At 36.3% G+C, this 20155-nt stretch overlaps 1 protein-coding gene across 1 annotated transcript; it reads left to right on the forward strand.

Moving 5' to 3' along the window:
- Positions 1 to 793: 793 nt before the first annotated feature.
- LOC106878715 (SWI/SNF-related matrix-associated actin-dependent regulator of chromatin subfamily A containing DEAD/H box 1) lies at positions 794 to 18953 on the forward strand. Its single transcript, XM_014928019.2, has 22 exons — positions 794 to 1246; positions 1601 to 1913; positions 6141 to 6345; positions 6640 to 6887; positions 7006 to 7181; positions 7668 to 7749; positions 8145 to 8203; positions 8378 to 8563; positions 8842 to 9077; positions 9605 to 9695; positions 10043 to 10142; positions 10538 to 10673; positions 11320 to 11455; positions 12058 to 12195; positions 12556 to 12654; positions 12875 to 13111; positions 14005 to 14106; positions 14539 to 14634; positions 15958 to 16079; positions 16845 to 17027; positions 17511 to 17626; positions 18317 to 18953. Exons 2-22 carry the CDS (start codon positions 1769 to 1771, stop codon positions 18388 to 18390), a joined length of 2967 nt encoding a protein of 988 aa, XP_014783505.1. The 5' UTR covers positions 794 to 1246; positions 1601 to 1768; the 3' UTR covers positions 18391 to 18953.
- Positions 18954 to 20155: the final 1202 nt, after the last annotated feature.

Below are 20155 nucleotides of genomic sequence, written 5' to 3' on the forward strand. Positions count from 1 at the left end.
GGTATTTAAGTTATGGAACTTTTCGTTCGGAATTCGAATCCTGTCCATAAACATATAATATCAGTCAAGTACTGAGACGATTGATATTCCTCTAAAGTATCCTAGATGTAAATGGAATTATATTAGAAGAATAAAACGAAAATCTGTGCGAAATTTCCTTAATTTCATATAATCTCCGTGTTTGTGTTGTCAGAACCTGAAATAAGCCGGACAAAATGCTTTGCAACATTTTTTCCGGCTGTTGGTTCTAAGTTCAAATTCTACCGAGATCGACTTTACCGTTCATCGATAAAACAAGTAACAGTTTAGCACTGGGGGCGTGGTCGATGTAATCAACTCTCCCCCCCTCTTCACCCAAGATTTCAGGCCTTGTGCTTATAGTAGAAAACAAAAATTATAATTTGTTTTTATTATTTTTACGGTTCCGATCATACTGCGGGGCATCTTCGGTAAATGTCATTTTCTATAACCTCGTGCCGACCTTGCAAGTGAAATTTGAAAGACGGAAATTGTAAAGAAGCCCGTCAGGTGTAATGGAAAAGGTGAGAATTACTTTAAGGGTACAACGTGTGTGTGTGTGCGGAATACTCAGCCACCTTCACATAAATTCAGGAGCAGATAATTCAGTTGATCGAACAATTGAATCCTCTTTGTCAAATGACGAAGATCCACCACCATCATCATCATCATCACCACTACTGTTAAGATCTGCGAGATCAGAATTACGCTCTCCTGTCATGGAAGACCAGAAATGACACCACTTTTCAATTTCTTTTATTATTTATTTTCCATGTGTCTCTTTCAATGCAAAGAAAGCAAAGAAAAAAATCTCGATATACAGTGATGTAAATTATCTTATCAATCACTAATTATAATTTTTTTTAACTATTAAAATTAATCTAATTAAGCACCAGTCCAAAGCAAGGTAACAGTACTCTTGCCTAGAGAGTTCCAATGGTGAGAGCAAGGCGGGATGTGAAGCTGTTTCTGCTCGGCTTGGCATTTCGTCTTTAGTCGTTTACACGAAATCATCCACTTTTTCTCTCTGATCTACACATAGAGTTTATATTTTTTTGATTTCTATCGAATTCATAATAATGGACGGAAAATCCTGATTAACAAAGAAGACCGCTCTCCAGCTGCCAGTTGTGTTATGTCTCTCTTTAACTGCAGCTGTCCGTCAACGACCACCGCCACTTGTCGAAATTGAAGCATTTCATAAATATTACCGGATACCATCAATTCGGTGAGTTTACATTCAGTTCTTCCCTTTATCTCAATATTAAACATTTACAATTTTTAAATGCGTTGTTACTTAATACCGAACCATTCAATCAACGAAGATTAAAATCCGTTCCAAAAGCAAAACTCGTTTCCTTTCTCCTTTCTAATCCATCTTTGTCTTTTCAAAGAATTCCTTTGTTTTCATAGAATTTTAAATATTTACGACGCTTCTTATTTCTTTTTTAAGTCGGGAGTATTTTAATATGTTCATTATTATATATTTAGTATAAATAACACGCCTCGACCATTCATTACCTTGTCAAGCTTTTATTTCTTTTTGTTTCTCTTACATCATTTTTTCTTTTTCTACGTCTAGTTTATTTGTACGAAGAATACAGAAGAAAAAAAAATTTAAATCAAAAATCCCACAATCTACGAGTGATCGAGCGAAAGGATACGTAAAAAAAGAAAAGATTTTTTTTAAAGATCGATCAAAGAAAAAACACTCACACACACTAAAAAAACACATCTTAAAAATCTTGAAATGGCCAGTCGTAATGGTAAATTGTCGACCTTGATGCAGTACCAATTCACCAAGACGGACAAAGAGAAGTTTTCACGAAATACATCTGATGTTAACGAAGAAGACGATGCCAAAAGTCAGTCGGAAGACGATCAATCGAGCTCAGGTAAATAGATATTAATAGATTAAACTACATTGAAAATATGTAAACTGTACCTTCCTCTCACGCACACATTGCCTATATAAATGTGTGCGTATATATATATATATATATATATATATATATATACACATATATATATATATATATACACATGCATCCTGTGCTGCAGCATGAGCGCAGCTGAATGAACGAAACGTATAATATATATGTGTGTGAAACTTCATGTTTACAAACGGAAAGAAAGTCCTCAGTATTCACTGCATAGCATTGAAGTGCATCTTGATAGATATAGATATATATATTTATAAGTTGTCCTTAAGTTTTTGACACCAGTGTGAAATGTATTACCTAATTGTAATGGACAAATGTAATTGACTAGTCACGTGTGTTTATATTTTTATGTCCTGGTCATTGTTGTGTTAAACTTAGGTCATCTCTGATCAGACTGGCCGATCTATGTTCAAAAGGCGTTTCCGCTGTGACCACCCAGTTTGTTTTCAGATATCTATAATTTAGTCGATCCCTCGTGTGTTCTTGTTTGGATTGGCGGTAGTTTGAAATAGAGAGTCTGGCTGCTCTTTCTAGCATCAAACAATGACTTAGATGGTCTCCCCTTCAGTAGTATTCAAGTTTAGTTTAATTCTATCAACTAAGAATTGTCTCTCTATATATGTGTGTGGATTGTTTTTATGTGAAGTCATATATATATATATATATATATATATATAAAAGCAATTTAACATTAACTGAAGCATTTATTCTACTCGTTCATAATTTTTACAAGGAAAGGTTTGATAGTGACTTCCAAGTTTCGTCTTGTTCGCTGTCATCAGACCATAAAAGCTAACTCAAAGACGTGACATAATGAGCTTTATGATGTTGGAGATTTCTCTTGTTTTTTTTTTCCTTTGGTTTCCAGAAAAGACAGTGTTTCTGAGGAGTTAACATCCTATTTCTTTCCCTAACATTTTTTTTATTAATGGCGGGACGTAATAAATGTTAGCTTGAGAAATAAAAGAGAAGAAAAACATCTTTTAAAGAGAATAATGGACACTTTTAATATCTTTCTAAATACTTTTTGATTTATGCATTGTGTTAGTAGGCTTGGGGGGTCTTCGTTGATTCCGTAATAAAAAATAAACTTCGCTTTATAAAATTCTTTAAGAACTTTTTCTTAGTAAGAATTTATATGTAACAACAATTGTAAGTCACTTAAGGTGAAGAAGTCTTTGAAGTTCTGATATTTGTTTAAAATGAATTCCAAGTTAAAAACTTATGGAAACTTCAGTTTAAAGAAAGATATTTTGTTTCGGGAGTAGGATACCTGGATTTTAGGGGTTGTATTTTGAATCGAATCTAAAGTAGCAATATTTTTCACATGACAATTCAACCACGAGTCAAAAGTAGAGAGAAAGTAAAAGGTAGTAATTTGGATCTTTTTCGTTTTATTATAGTTGAGTTTTTAATATTGCAATTTTTACTGGAATTAAACTTAAAACACTAGCATTTCGAATTCCAGTGATGATATGTGTAGAGAATATATATATATATAACCACCCCGAAATGGTTTATTCAATTCTAAAATAGAGGTAAATATTTGGGTGGTTCGAGGGATAGGAAGGGATTTTAAGTTTCTTTTTCATCCATTATTTGTCCTTTCTGTGTTGGCTCTGATGGCGAGAATTTAATAAAAGATCCCTGTGAACAGTTAGCTAGACGATTTTTGTTGTGTTTGACAAAAAAAAAAAAAAAAAAAAGAAACCGAATATTCACTTCGCCAAATCATTTGATAGCTTTGAAGGCATGATGGTCACTCAACCTCATTTCGATTCGGAGGGTCTTGGTTGGTCAGTGAGAATCAAATGTCCGCGACACCCGTCATGCGTGTTCGATATCGGTATTATTAGTCATTCATTTGGACTTCAAACAAGAACTCAACTTGGTGTTGTCGCTTGACAAACACATTGGTGTCGTCACCCCAACCCAATCGTAAACTGCTTTCGATTGCTATGAAAAGGACATCTCACACCTTGTTCTTTTATATATAAACGTCACTCTTTACCACCAGCGGGTTATTTATGAAGTTTCGTGAGGCCCTCTTCTGATGGGACTTTGCAAGTTCCCCCCTCATCCATATATTACTCTTATTTAACAAACATCAATAAATCAATCATATCCTCCCGTTCTGTTTAAATGTTCCAAACTTAACGAATGTCATTGTATTACACACTCCGTGCGCGTTTATGCGACTACGAAATAGTTATATATACTTCATCCATATATACACACATCTTTGTATACACCGGCGTTGATTTTATACATACTATTGATAAATCTTGTGACAATTACATCCTTTTATTTTCTTTTTCGTGTTCTGTCTCGACTTTTTTTTTATTTTAAATGTCTATATATTTTATAATTGTATAATTTGCAACTTGCAGAACTACGATCAGTTAACAAAAGAGAAAAGGAAGTAACGACTTTGAATTTCAATGAATTATTTGTCATTAAAGATAAATCATGGAATTAATGTTCGTTTTTAATTTATAATCTTTCAAACTGAGTCATTCGTCTGAGTTGGAAGATATCCCGGCTTCGTCTTACTTTCTCTGTTTAGTTAAGAAGTTGGGTTGTATTGTATTATAGTGTTCTGAGACTTCGTAAATAATATATTTTGTTCTTATTACTTAATATAGTATATGTTGTGTCTCTCTATCTATCTATAGGTGGGCGAGATATAGATGCGTAATGCACGCACACACGAGTTTGCTCACTCGAATATTAAAAGGAACACTTTTTTTTGTCGTGTCTCTTGTAAATAAATAATTAATTAGCTGCTATTATGTAAAATTGCAAACAGGTTCTTAATTAGCTTTGGTGTTTTAATTATAATGTTCTTTAAAATGAAATTAATAGTGCCGATTAAAATATCGATACAGATGAGGAAGCAAGCCTTTCTGGGTTCTCTCTCTGCTAGAAATAACAGCCAAATTTTCTTGACATTGCATCTCACCGTCTTAAAGAAAGAAAACATACAAAAACGATCAAAAAAAACAAGACGGGATGGTTACGAGTGGAGCGCCTTCGATCATAGGTCTCTTGGATCTGACTTGATCAGGAGCTAAACAAACATCACGCTAAATGACACAAAAAGGCAAAGTGGGATTCCATGTGGGAGGTTGTTACAGGCAGTGCAGGTGGAAGGAAGTCTTGTCTTTTATCATCCACTTCCCTTCGTTAGCCATCTTTTTACACATGGAAATTTGCCGTCTTTGAATTAATTAATCCGAACTGATGTAGAGATAGCTCTGTTACCCGACCAGGACCAACTCGACCGATGATAAAGCTATTTTAGGCGATTTCGGTTTTTTTGTCCTGCTATTCCATGAATAGCGACTTTTAAGCATAACTAGCGGATACTCGTGGATGGAAATTTCACCTTTAAAATAATAATAATAATAATAAATGTACTAATTTCTGTTTTGTTGCATATAAATTTATAGATTTTCATAATAATGTTTTGAAGTTTCGTCGTTCTGTTGTTGATTTCCTTTTGTTGTGAAGACTGTCTAAAACATAACGTTGAAACTCATTTAATTCTTTTGAAGGTTTCTATGTCTTCAATTTCTTTTCATAATTAAGGCCGTTTAAAGCATAATACTTGAATTCTTTTTAGTATACCTATACAGGTGTGCCCCCCCCCCCCACTGACTTTGTTTCTTCACAATGTCTAGAAAAATGAAGGAGGTGGGGTGTATTATGAATGACTTCCGATTTCTCGTTATTTTCTCCCAACCTGTTTGAAATCATTACAAGTTTTGCATCATTATTTTGTACTGTTGCATCGTCTTCAGGAGTAAAAATTGGTCAGCATAGTTAGAGTTCGAAACCGAGGTCGGGTGGCAGGTGCTCTTTTTTCAAAAGATTTTCCCTCAACTTTGATCCGATTGTAATTGAGGTGGCTAATAAAATATCAGGATAATTTTCGGTGTCTAACAATCAATTTTCTTTTCTGTATGAGATTCAAAGTCAATTTTCCTCCACACTAATTTAGTCCAATTTGATAATTTTCAAGTTTCAAAAAGTGTCCTAAAACGGGGTAAAATGAGTATTGTGTAATGACTTTGTTTTGTGATTGCTTCAATACTTTGAATAAGAGGAAATCTTTTTTTTTTTCTCTCTCTCTCTCTCTCTTTATTTCATCGTATTTTAATTTCTGATTTATTACAGAAACAGAAAATTCTAAATCAGACAAGCCGTCCCCGGTCTCTGATGAGACAGGTAATGAAAACGAAAAAACCACCAACGATGCTGATTCTTCGTCTGACTTCATGAAAGATTCAGAAAAGGAGAGTGACTGGGATAGTGATGAACACCAGGACTGGTCTGGCAAGAAGACAACAAATGGCTACGTTCGGAAGAAGAAAAGGATCAAGTAAGATATGATTTAATAAAAAGAACTCCTCAAAAGACCCTGTTTCTGTGTCAGTCTAGAGCAGCAGTTTTTTTCCCCTCTAAATGGGGTTACATCTAAATTCCAAATGGGTTGTGAAGACAAGCTCCTTAATTGTTGAAATATTTGGCTAAATGTAAAAACAACGACAATAATTAATGGTTATACTTTACAATTTACGCAAGGGCAAAATTCCATAATCTGTGACGGCCATAACACATGGGACTCCTGTATTTCATTTAACCCTTCTCTTTCAATGATTTTTTTTCTTCTCAGGAAACCAGTGAAGAAAAGAAGATTCAAACGCCCAGTCTCTGATGACAATTCAGACGACGATGATGACAAAGGACATTATACCACAGTTCCCAAAGCAGAATCTAACCGAGAAAAGGCAAGGGTCGCTGAGCTGAACACCCTCGTTTTGTTGTATCCACACAAAACCCGTGATGAACTTGGGGAAGTGCTCAACAATAGCAAGAATTTAGATGATGCTATCAACAGTATGATAGCTGCTGACCCAATCAGTAAGTGCTAACCCTTATCTAATATTGTTCTCTTTTACTTGTTTCATGTCATTGGGCTGCGACCATGCTTTTTTTTTTTTCTGAGTTCTATAATAAAAATTCTCTTCTTTTTCTTAAGAAAATAAAAAACGCCGCAAGGCAAATGATAATGGTCAGCAGCCATTAAAAAGGGTGAAACGTCCTTCCAGCGTCGACAGTTCATCTTCTGATTTAGAATCCCAAGAACCAGACATGCAGACCATTGAAGAAAGAATAGACTTCTTGTCTGATGCCTTTACAGCTTTCTCAAGAGAGGTTAGTGAATGTTTGTTATTATGATGATGATGTTTCTTTTATGAAACTACAATAATTCTGTTGACTGCTAAAGCACTGGAATACATCTTGTAAAAGATGCTTAACTGTCTGTCAAGCTCAGCCACACTGATTGATGGAAGAAGTGTGTGGACTGCAAGGCGAGATTGTTGAAAAGTAAGCCTCATTTGGTCACCTTCCATGAGGGTGTCTTGGTCAGCATCTGAACTTTTCAGCTGACCCTCATATGCAATGCTCTGCAGTTATCATTTTACTTAAGGTGTAATCTTCTAATGGAAAATTCCTTAGAGAGACTAATATTGTGATATAAAGGCTTACCATTAGAGTATAAAATGGTTCAGTTTTTTTAAAAAAAGAGATCTAGTTAGCTTGGATTTCAATTTTGTGGCAGTCGGTATTGTCTTTGTGGTGCTGTGGATGTCACTTTTGCCTCTCAGAATCATTTTGACATTCAACTTTTTTGTTTAGGAACTCAAAGATCTTCTGCGGGAGAACAAATGGTGTTTGGAGAAAACGATTGTCTGGCTGGCATGCGGAGACAAAGATAAAGGTAAGCTTCCTGACATTCCTTATTTATTGACTCACCTTTCCACAGTGTCAGACTGGCCAACGAGGGAGGAGCCTCTTTGCAGTTGCTCAGCCTGCTAGAATTAGTAGCTGAATCATGTTCAAATTATACTCAGTCGCTGACACAGAGAATGCAAGGTGGGTCTGGGTTATATGGCGAGTGGGGTGTCTTAAAAAAACTAAAAAAGCAGATGGTTATAAGGCAGTGAGCCTGGCAATCTGTTTAATAGCATTTCTAACAGAGAATTCAAACCGTATCATTGTCTGTTTGGTTAGAGCTTCATGATTGTTTGGAGGCGCCAAAGCCATAATCTTCTTCTTCTTCTTTCCAAACTGTCTTTTATATGTACTTTTCATGTACTTATTTTTTTCCCCCAGATGATCCAAAGAAAAAAGACAGTGATATGGATGAAGACATTCCAGACAGTGAATCAGAGGTGAGACATTTTTCTTTGACTGATTTTCTAGATTTTTTTTTTTCTAAACACTTCTTCTGTTCCATGTGTTTTATATCGAAAGATAATCTGTTTTATATCAACAGATGATCTGTGATTTATATTGACAGATAATCTGACTGTGTCATATTCTGCTTTTGTTTTTTGTTTTTTTAGGGCAGCAGTGGAGACATAGATCTTGATTTTGAGGATTATTGTGTTGAGAAACAATCTGAACAAGAGATTATTCAATCTTTCTTTAATGAAGCCAAAATTGAAGAATTAATGGCAATTCCAGGCTGTTCAGAGAAGAAAGCGGAAATCATTATAAAGTTGCGCCCCTTCGAAAGTTATGACAGTCTGGTAAGTTCTTTCTTTCCTTCTTTCTTCCCTCTCCTCCTATATATATGTATATATATATATATATATATAACATATATATATAATGTTATTCCTGAGTTCCTTCAGTCGACCTTCTCCATTGCTTTGGTTGTGTAGTTATATAAAACATGAGAATGAATTCCAACAAATGAATCTGCTACATGTTATGTTGACCAGCTAGAAATTGCAATTGAATTTGCCTCAAAAATTTTAAGAAAAAAAAACAAAGAAAAATGTTCTATTGTTACTTCCTGTTTCAGATAGAGAAACTGGATTCTACCAAATCGTTGACATCCCGGTTTGTTGTGGGGGGCAAGGAAGTGATCCACATGCGTGAAGTTGTTATTCGTTTGATGAAGAAATGTGAGAAAATCTCCAAGGAAATGGGAGACTTGGCCAATTATCTTGTCAGTGCTACCGAAATGAGTGAAGACGTCCAGTCAAAGACTGTCAAAGAGTTACACATTACACAACAGCCTCTTATACTCAATGAAAAGTAAGTGCATTTCACACTTAAACTAATAACCTGTTGTGAAGGTGTGTGGCTAAATGGTTAGGGTATTCAGCTCATGATTGCAAGGTTGTGAGTTCAATTCCTGGCAGTGTATTGTGTCCTTGAGCAAGACACGTAAAAGCACCCACTACACTCTCTGAGTGGTTGGCGTTAGGAAGGGCATTCAGCTGTAGAAACTCTGCCAAATCAGATTGGAGTCCGGTGCAGCCTTCAGTCAAATCGTCCAACCCATGCTAGCATGGAAAGCAGACGTTAAACGATGATGATGATGATGATGATGATGATGAAGTGGAACAGTAAAAGTATGCAAAACTTTTCCCAAATTCAGAATGTGATTGTTTTTATTTACATTCCAATAGTGGAGCTTTGTATCTTGATCAGAAACTAATTCATTTCCTACAGGAAAACTTCAGATCATTAAAAGTAGAAGAAAACTTGCATACATGCACAAACAAGGGGTTCTATATATGATGTATATATAAATGAACTATGTATCTTTTGCTTTTTAGTTTCCAGTTGAAACCTTACCAACTGGTTGGCTTGAATTGGTTGCGGATATTACATTCCCAGGAAGTTAATGGTATTCTAGCTGATGAAATGGTAAGTTTTTATATTTTCATCTGGTTCAATGAATCACTGTTGATAATTCAGACTTTTTTCTTTATTTTTAATTCCATTATCACCGCTGTCACCACCCTCATAACCATCATCACTGTCACCGCTACCACTACAATCAACAGACACATCTGCCCCATTCCAGGCAAAATCAAAACCATCAGTGTCCCCATTCTGACTTCTTAGCAAAATCCATACCAAATATTTGCAGTTTCTTTATTTCTTTTATTTTCAAAAGTTTTCTTTTTTTTTAAATCTCCTTCAAACACTCAAATGTCAGAATTGACAGAAATGACCATCACTAAGACTCACCATTTTTCTTGTGTTTCTAGGGTCTCGGAAAGACAGTCCAGGCTATAGCGTTTCTAGCTTATTTATTAGAGCAAGGTGAAGAAGGACCTCATGTAATCATTGTACCCTCATCCACTATTGGTGAGTATATATATATATCTGTGTGTGTGTTTATGTTTTTCTCTCCTGTTTGGGAACTCTATTCTTTAGTCCAGTCGTTTCCAGTCATGGGCGGTGGTCATGATGGTGCCATTGCCTTCTTTATATCTAATGGTGAAGGTTGTTTTGTAGACCATTACCATAAAAAGTATAGATTTGATATTTTGTCTGCACCTTCTGTGATGTCATATGAATGAGAAGCTAACTCTGATCTTGGGGGGGCGATAGAATTAGTACCACCTGAGCACTGGAGTCGATGCATTCGAATTACCCCCCTCCCCTGAAATTGCTGGCCTTGTGCCAAAATTTGAAACCAATATTTTGTTTTAATTTCTTTTATGAGTAATTGGTTCATTTTACTGAATGACGTGTTGCAGATAACTGGATGAACGAGATTCAACGATGGTGCCCGAGTATAAATGTATTGATGTATTATGGTTCGCAAGAAGACAGACAAAATGCAAGGCATCACCTCAAGTATGACGATCATAATGTCAATGTTGTTCTCACTACGTAAGTGTTCAAACTCTTTCTTTCTTTCTTTTCCACTAACAAAAAAATAATGTTTGAATTATGAATGAGGAAGGATATATGTGTGTGTGTGTATATATATATATATATATATATATATATATATATATATACTTAAAAAAATAGTTGATAATGAAAGGGAACCTGTCTTGGAAAATGGTAACTCAGCAGTATAAAAACCACTGATACAGATTCTTAGACAGGGTCCTTTAGACGTTCCATAGGCATTGGTGGTCTTTTAGTAAATCTATTTGATCGTTAATGTAGAATCATGTTTGATAGGAAGTGCATCCACCGTGACCTACACACAATCAAGGAAGACTCGTTTACTCTTATGTTGTGTGTGGGCTGTCACAGGTCTCAGTGCTAAACTAAGTGTTCAGCACTGTTTAGTTATGACCCTTTATGTTCTGGGTTCAAATCCTGATAGCGACAATAAAACTAATACCAGTTGTATATTGGTGTCATTTCTTCTCTGATGTGGTTTTGAGATCTGATTTGAGAAATATCTGAAGTTTTAGATTTTATCTTTTAAGCTTCTTTTTTTTTTTTTTTTTTTTTTTTTTTTTGTAACTATGTCTTGTCTTTTTTTTTTTTAAATGTCTCATGTTTCATAATCTTTTCAAAGTTACAATATGGCAACTGGCTGTCTCGAAGATAGAGTTCTTTTTAAGAAAACTCAGTTCCATTATGCTGTGTTTGACGAAGGGCATATGCTGAAGAATATGGCATCTCTTAGGTACCAAAATCTCATGAAAATTCAGGTTTGTTTATATTATTTATTATTGTGTGTGAAGAATCAGTTTTAGTAATGTGAACAATTTATAAGATCTCTTAATGTTGGGCATTTCATCTTCCATGATCTTTGATAAATCTGGATGGGGTGAATTGGATTATTTGCTTTCCATCTACCAGCCCTATTCAGAAGGCTTTGGTTGGCCTGGGGCTATAGTCTATGACACTTACCCAAGGAGCCATACAGTGCAACTGGACTCAGAACTGTGATTGGGAAGCAAAGTTCTTTCCGGAAAGCCGTGTGTGTGTGTATGCACAGATATACATACATACACACCCCTGCACACAAAGATATCCCCAAATAGAGGGGTTTCTGTTGAGAGCTTTGTCTGGAACACACAATTGTGGCCAATGAGTTTGGCATGGCTTTTTACTTTCATGATTCTACTTGAAAAGCTAAATTTCTTCTTCTCACGTTAAAATAATTTATTCCACTTCATAACCTTTCCCTCTTCACCATTTATCTCTGCAAACCTGTTTTCTTTGATTTCACTGTTTCATCCCATTGTTGAAATTTCGTTTTTGTTCATGGGGTTTCTTTTAAATTTTTTTTTTTTTTTGTGTGTTGTAGGCTGAGAGAAGGTTACTGCTTACTGGCACTCCCCTCCAGAACAACCTGTTAGAACTGATCTCTTTGCTATGTTTTGTTATGCCTGACATGTTTGTGGGTAAAACTGAGCAGTTGAAACGAACATTTACTTTAATTACAGTAAGTCTATTTTTTTTATATGCCTACATTACCCGTCATCATCATCACTATCTAATGCTCACTTCCATGTTAGCATGGGTTGGCCAGGTTGCTATGGTTTGAGTCATTTGTTTTTTATTGGAAGCTGCTAAAGACTGCTATTTGTGCCATTTGGCTTGGTTGTTACGGCAAGGTGCCCTTCCTAATACTAACACCAACCATTTTACAGAATATAATGGGAATATTTACCTGTGGCACCAACAACACCAGAGAATTACATACACGGTTTATATTAGTCAAACTGGTGTCCTCATTTTCAATGTGGCTGTTATATGCTCCAGCCTTCTTCAGGTGTCTTAATGAGCAATATTCCTGTTTCAGAAATCCCAAGATGATAAACGAAGTAATTATGAAATGGAGCGTATTGCTCATGCCAAGAAGATATTGCGTCCATTTATGTTGCGGCGGTTGAAATCTCAGGTAAGTCCATATTTTGTCTCTTTTCGTTTTTTTTTTTTTATAGTTTGGCTTCGTTAAATGTTAGGATGTAATTTTTAAAGAGATTTAGTTGTTCTTTCTAGCATGTTGAATAACCAAATAGAGGCTCTTTCGTTGGTTTATTATCATTGTTAAACATATGGATCTCTAACGTCATCATAGATTTTATGAATAACTGTTAATCATTATTCTTTGCTGCCAGGTTTTGAAGCAAATGCCACCAAAAGTGGAAGAGGTCTTATATTGTCAGATGATTCCAGACCAACAGGAACAGTATGAAAACATGATTAATCAATTTACAAAGGAAGTTGACAATGCTGACGGCAACACACGGCAGTGCATGCTGATGCAACTGCGAAAGCTTGCAAACCATCCGTTGTTGCAAAGAAGACACTTTACCAATTCATTGCTACGTTCTATGTCTACAGCAATTGCCAAAGTATGTACGAATAATTTTCTTTGTTTTTTTTTTCCCCCCTTTAAATACTTATTTTACTAATTAGGTGCAGGTGTGTGGCTCTGGGGTCAAGTTTACTTTCCAACCATTTAGTTTTGGTTTCAATCCCACTGCATGGCACCTTGGGCATGTGTTTTCAACTATAGCCTCAGGCTGACGAAAGCTTTCTGAAAGAAGCCTGTTGTGTGTGTGTGTCTCCACCACCACCACTTGGCAACTGGTGTTATTATGTTTATGTCCCTGTAAATTAGCAGGTGCAGCTGTAGATGTGTAGTTAAGAAACTTTCTTCCTAGGTTAAGTCCCTCTGCATGGCACCTTGGGCAAGTGTCTTCTACTATAACCTCTGGCTGACCAAAGCCTTGTGAGTAGATTTAGTAGATGGAAATTGAAAGAAACCAGTCATATATGCATGTGTGTGTGTGTCTTTGAGTTTGTATTTGTCCCCTACCACAACTTGACAACTGGCACTGGTGTGTTTACGTCCCCGCAACTTAGTGGTTTGGCAAAAGAAACCAATAGATTAATTATCAGCCTTTAAAAAAAATGTAGTGGGGTTGATACGTTTGACTAAAAATTCTTCAAGGCAGTGCCCCACATGGCTACAATCGAATGACGGAAACTAGTAAAAGAAAGAAAGAAAATGGTTCTTTCTGAAAGACAAAAAAATTGATCTGAGCATGATTTGAACTCAGAATGTGAAGTGCCACTGAGAAGTTTGTAAAAATATTTAAGACTTATCGAAAAGGAACTGTACAATGGACTACCTAACCCCACCATATGCCTATGTGTGTTATTACATATAGAAATACTTTCTCAGTTTTGTTTAGGATTTTTATCACTTTTTTTTTTTTTTATCTTCTGTTTCGTTTTGAAGGAACCATCTCATCGAGAGAGGAATGCTTTACCCTCTGTTATTTATCAAGACATGGAGGTTATGTCTGATTTTGAATTACACAAACTCTGCCTTCTGTACAAGGTAAGTGGTCCCCACTTTTTGTGCTTGTTGCTCGACCCCAGCTCAATCTCCCTAATTCAGTAGACATATAACCAATTGTTTCATCAGGGACCATCCCATTTTTGAGGCCTGGTGACTAGGTATGATTTGATGGAAATTTGGCTGCTATTTCCAGCAGGTTGTGGTCATGCAAAGCTATAATAAAGATGTTCAACTTGAATCTATACAAGATGACATTTGCATAAGGTGGATAACATTGGTGAAATCGAACTTAGAACCTCAGCCCTTCTCATCATACTTACACAAATTATCTGAGGCTTCAATTTGTTACAATTTCTATTTCATAATTCCTTACTTTTTGTCCTTGTTGTGTCTTGTACATTCCAATTTCTTTACAAAATGAATTGCATTTTCCTCTGTAACGAATAAAGAAATCATTTAAAAATTTTACAGAAACATCTTGGACATTTCGCTTTAAACCCTTCTGTGATTTTGGATTCTGGGAAATTTCGGAAGATGGATGAATTGTTACCAGATTTCCGGGAAGTGGTAAGTAATTTTTTGTTCAAGACTTTTTAAATTTTTTTTTTATTTGGTAGGTTCCCCAACTTTCTCAATTTTGCAATTTCGAGAATGGAGAGTGTGGTTATTGTTGTTTTCCCCATCTCATTGTATGGCACAATATTTTACATATGTGTGTGTGTGAGTGTGTCTATATGTGTTTGTGTGTAGCCTTGTCTTGCCATACTTGATGGTTGTATATGTGTATTATTGTCATACAAGCGAGGTTGTTTCCACTCTTCTGTGAAAGACATATCAAGCCATGGCAAAGATATTACCTTGGAAACAAGTGACGGTTGGTGGCAGGAAGGGCTTCCTGTTGTAAACCTCTTTCAACAAGTCCTAAGCATTGAAATGTGGACGTTAAATGAAGATGGGCAAGATTTGCTTTTAGGGGAGGCAACTCTACAATTGCAGTCTGAGATCCAGCGGGGAGACTACTCTGTAAGGCTTATATTGAATTTATCCCATTTCAGTTATTATTGATTGCTATTGCAGTCTGATACTTCTCTGCAGTGCAAACGCTGCATCTGTATGTTCAGTTTATGTGTCGGATAGCATTTTCAGTATTGAATAGACACACTGTGTCTATTCACTCGGGTGTACGAAAGAGAAAAGTGTCGACTGCATCATATTTGTGAGGATCAAATCTATTCTCTTTGCATCTGTTAGATTTAGATGATGCAATTTTGAATGAAGTTGACAATGCATCTGTGTGTGTGTGTTAAATATCTGTTTTCTACTCATTTTTTAAGGTTTGTGTAAAGCGGATGGATACTCAGCACATCTTCAAAGTTGGCTCTCAAGGTGCCATGCAATGGGACTGAACCTGAAACCATGTGGTTGGGAAGCGAGCTTCTTAACCACACAACCATGCCCTCACTTGTATATATGTATGTGTGTGTGTGTCAAATATATATAGAGGGGTGGTGATGAAGCCCCTGAGCCTCACAAAGGGGATGGCACCTTGCTGTACTTTAGAAGACCCATCCACCACAGCAAAATCGATGCTGGTGCCACATTAAAAGCACCATGTACAATTCATAGAGTGGTTGGTGTTAGCAAGGGCATCCAGTCTTAGAAACCATGCCAAACGGACTATGGAGCCTGGCGTGGGGCCCTGGCCTTACCAGCTTCAATCAAACTATCCAACTCATGCTAGCATGGAAAATAGACATTAAATGATGATTATATATACACACACACATTCAAGGGAAAACACAAACGTTTTGAAAGTAATGGAAAAGTCGTTTTCTTTTTGCTGTCTTTGTCAGACTTTCTGATGTCCGTAGTTTTTATTTTGTTTTGTAGGGAGACCGTGTACTCATCTTTAGTCAATTCACAATGGTACTAGACATTTTAGAGGAATATCTGAAATTAAAAGAAGATATGAAATATTTAAGACTTGATGGACAAACTCCCGTGCAAGAAAGGTCAGTGCAACTAAAGAAGGAAGCTCTCTGCTAATTTTTTTTACACTATGTGACCATGCTGGAGCACTCATGATTATTGTTATTATTATTAAGGCGGCAAGGTGGCAGAATCGTTAGCACACTGGGCAAAATACCTAGCAGTGTTTTGCCCATCTTTATGTTCTGAGTTCAAATTCTGCTGAGTTCAGCTTTATCTTTCATCCTTTCAGGGTTAGTAAAATAAAGGACCATTTGTGCTCAGGGGTTGAATTTGAGTCACCCCTTTCCCCGCAAAACCAAGCCTTGTGCCTAAAATAGAAAGGATTATTATTATTATTATTATTATTAATCTGTACTGCTTTTTTTGTTATTGTTTCTTTAGCTTAAGTTCACTCTTTATCGAGATCCCTATGATAAAAAATATTTCAGTTGTTAGGACTCCTACAATGTAAAAGTATACCTAGGATTACACTTTCAAATGTAACCTTTTTTTTTTCTACCTTTCTCTCTGATTGTCTAATATCGATTCACTAAAGAACCCCAAGCGTTTAAAATCTAGAAGAACTTTTAGTTTTGTTGAGAACATGACAATCTCCTTAGTGTTGGTGCCATGGTAGAATGTACCCAATGCACTCTGTTGGTGTTATGAAGGATACCAAACTGTAAGAATCACACCCAAAAATACAACACAACATTAACTATACTCTTATCATATGAAAATATATTTTTTGTTATTATTATTATTATTATTGAGATTAAATAAACTGAAATTTTTTTGCTTTTCAGACAAGGATTGATTAATAAATTCAACGAGAATCCTGAAATTTTCATCTTTTTGTTATCAACTCGAGCGGGTGGCCTGGGTATCAACCTCAGTTCTGCCAATGCTGTTATTATTCATGACATAGATTTTAACCCATATAACGACAAGCAAGCTGAAGATAGATGCCACAGGATGGGACAAACAAAGTAAGCATTGTCTCTGTATATACATATATATATATATATATATACACCTCTCACCCACATATTCACCAGACATCTCTCTTATTAGCATTCTTATGCCATTGTTTTGATTTGTTTTATGCTTGTACAAGTTGTCTACTTTCGGCATTGTGTAGACTAGAAGATTGCTGATTCCATGTGACATTGTTCTGCTTTTTTATGCTGTTCCCTAATCTCCATTGCTTTGTTTTTCTGAGGGAGTTGGGTATGTGAGTATTTTGAGAAATACCTCATGGAGAGAAGGATGGGCTCTGCATAGCCATGAGCTGCCCTTTGGCAAGGCACAGCACCCACCCTGTCAGGGTCATGGGACTGCAGCATGGCAGAACTGAGCTGCGCTTCTGACATATTGATGCTGAGTGGAGGAATAATCTTAGGAACGTTGACATAATAATTTTCTTTAAAAAAAAACACTAAATCTTGTGATGTTCTCTTGTCTGGTTTCAGGGCTGTGAAAATATGTCGACTGCTGAGTAAGAATACTGTTGAAGAAGCCATGTTCCGGTGTGCTCAGAAGAAGCTGAGTCTAGAGAAAGATGTCACCTCTAGCTCTGTTCAGCACTGTGAGTATCTTTTCTCGTATTCTCTCCTTTTTCCCCTCATTATTCTCTTATAATTACTAAGTGTTCCCCTTGCTCTGAAGGCTTACTGAAATTAACTGCTGAATGTTTTCTTTGAACTTCCTGTTGAAAATTTCCTGCATCAGAAACTCCAGTCCTGTAAAGATTTTGCCCCGGAAGAGAATTGCATGAAAGGAAAGACCAGTGCTTGTCCTTTTATCTCTCTTTCTCTTTTCTTTTACTTGTTTCAATCATTTGACTGTGGCCATGCTGGAGCACCGCCTTTAGTCAAAGAAATCAGCCCCAGAACTTATTCTTTGTAAGCCTAGTACTTATTCTATCGGTCTCTTGCCGAACCACTAAGTTACGGGGACGTAAACACACCAGCATCGGTTATCAAGCGATGTTGGGGGACAAACACATACATACGACGGGCTTCTTTCAGTTTCTGTCTACCAAATCCACTCACGAGGTATCACTTTTACCAGCGAGACACGCCCACTAGAATATACACACAAAATTTACTTCAAAGAAGTTTTCAAAAAAGTCAATTGAGTTTTTCATAGAAATCTTAGTTTATACTCTGAAGACATTGGTTTTCTGTTGACAGTTCTTTTCTAAATTTACTAAACTTTCTCTAAACACATTATTTTTGTCTAAATCTGGATCTTTGCTATACTTTTGCATTTTCAGGTAATACTGACGAGCCAGAAGTCGATGTTGCATCCATTCTCAAAGAAGTTCTGGCCAGTGCCACCAAGAAGTGAAAACTTTTATGTAAAACTTCTGAAGAATCACCATTTCAAGATCTTTTTTTTTTAAAAATTTCTTTTCCTTTTCCTTCCATTGGAAACCCTCATCATTTTCTCATGCCATCATATACACCTGCCTTCTCTGCCTGCGTCCATTTGTTATTTCTTTTATGTTTCACTTCTTTCCCTCTCATTTACATGTGGTATGGTATTGTACCAAGCTATCACCAACTCTCTGTCTGTCTGTCTGACTGTCTCTTTGTTTCCACTACCTACACAAAATATGAACATATCTACATACATACATACACACACATGCACATATATTTACAGACGTTCAGTTTTCTGTTCAATTTGCCTTTGTTCAATCAATCAATCAATATCTGTCTGTGTCTGTCTCTGTCCAGCTCTTCACTGTGGTGTCCATCATTGTGGAAACAGATTGTATGAAAAAAAAAAAAAAAAAAAAATACCAAAACTACAAACAAACAAACATGGTTACATTATATACATTGGACCAGCAAAAATAGTGACATGAATTGCTAATAAAGTTACACTTAGATTAGTTTAATATTGTTTATTTATTTGTTTTTGTTTTTTTTGCTTTTGTTTAGAACTCCTTTGTCTCTTTGTTTTACTGTATTTTCTCTGTGTGTGTGTGTGTGTGTAAATTATACGGGGCAGGGCAAAAGTCACACACAAAATAAGTTCTGTATACTCTGGAATTGCCAAAGACATGCTTCAACTTTTCTAAAATTGATTCGAATAATGATGAATACTCAAGTACTCGTCCATGATGAATGAAATAAATAATAACAAGGATGATGGAATATAAATAAAATGTCAACTGTTTTGGTGTGTGACTTTTGACACTCCCTATGTGTGTGTGTGTGTGTGTATATATATATATATATATATATATATATATATATATATATATATATATATAGTCCTGAGAGAAAAGTTGGGTACAAGAGGCATGAGATGTGGTGTGCAAGAGAGATGACTGTGCTTGTACAGTCATGTGATGCGTATGGACGAGGACAGCTGTGTAAAGAAATGCTGTACTCTAATGGAGAGAACCTGTGGAAGAGGAAGACATGAGATGAGGTGTTGGAGCACGAACTTCAAATGTTCAATCTCATGATGACAAGTGACTGAGACCTTTGGTGAAATGTTGTGCTTGAGAAGACCTGACAAACCAAATGTGATCGTAGACATGGCTGATGGGAGTGCCGCTGCCTCCGTGAGAAGTGTTGGGCCTCATGGAGGCGGTGGAAGGGGAGCCAAACTTTTGACAATAAACCCTGTTTGTGTAGACCTATCAGGACAAGGGAGATCGTAGTCGTGGCTAATGCCAGTGTTGCGCAACTGTCACAGAGGAAGCACCCTTCACACATTGGGCTTTTATTAAGAGGACCTGTCAAGCCAAGGGAAATCGTAGTCGTGGGACTTGAAAAGCACCGTATCAGTATTGAACCTCGCGGAGGCAGTGACAGGTGGCCAAGGGCTTCGGCAATATACCGTGCGTGTTTAGACCAGGCAAGCGAAGTAAGATCGTAGTTGCGACACTTAAAAAGCGGTGCCCCAGCATGGCCAGTGTCTAATGAGTAAAACAAGTAAAAGGTAATATCTTTATCGTAATTTTCTGTTGTAGGGGAGACAATCTCTGACAGATTTCAGTTTTTAAAACTTCACATCCACAGAACATGGAGTTTTCTCATCTGACGTAATCACATGAATTACGTCACAATAAAATGTCAAAAAAAAAAAGCGCTGC

Source organism: Octopus bimaculoides, chromosome 22 (genome assembly GCF_001194135.2).
Source record: "Octopus bimaculoides isolate UCB-OBI-ISO-001 chromosome 22, ASM119413v2, whole genome shotgun sequence".
Classification (NCBI taxonomy): domain Eukaryota; kingdom Metazoa; phylum Mollusca; class Cephalopoda; order Octopoda; family Octopodidae; genus Octopus; species Octopus bimaculoides.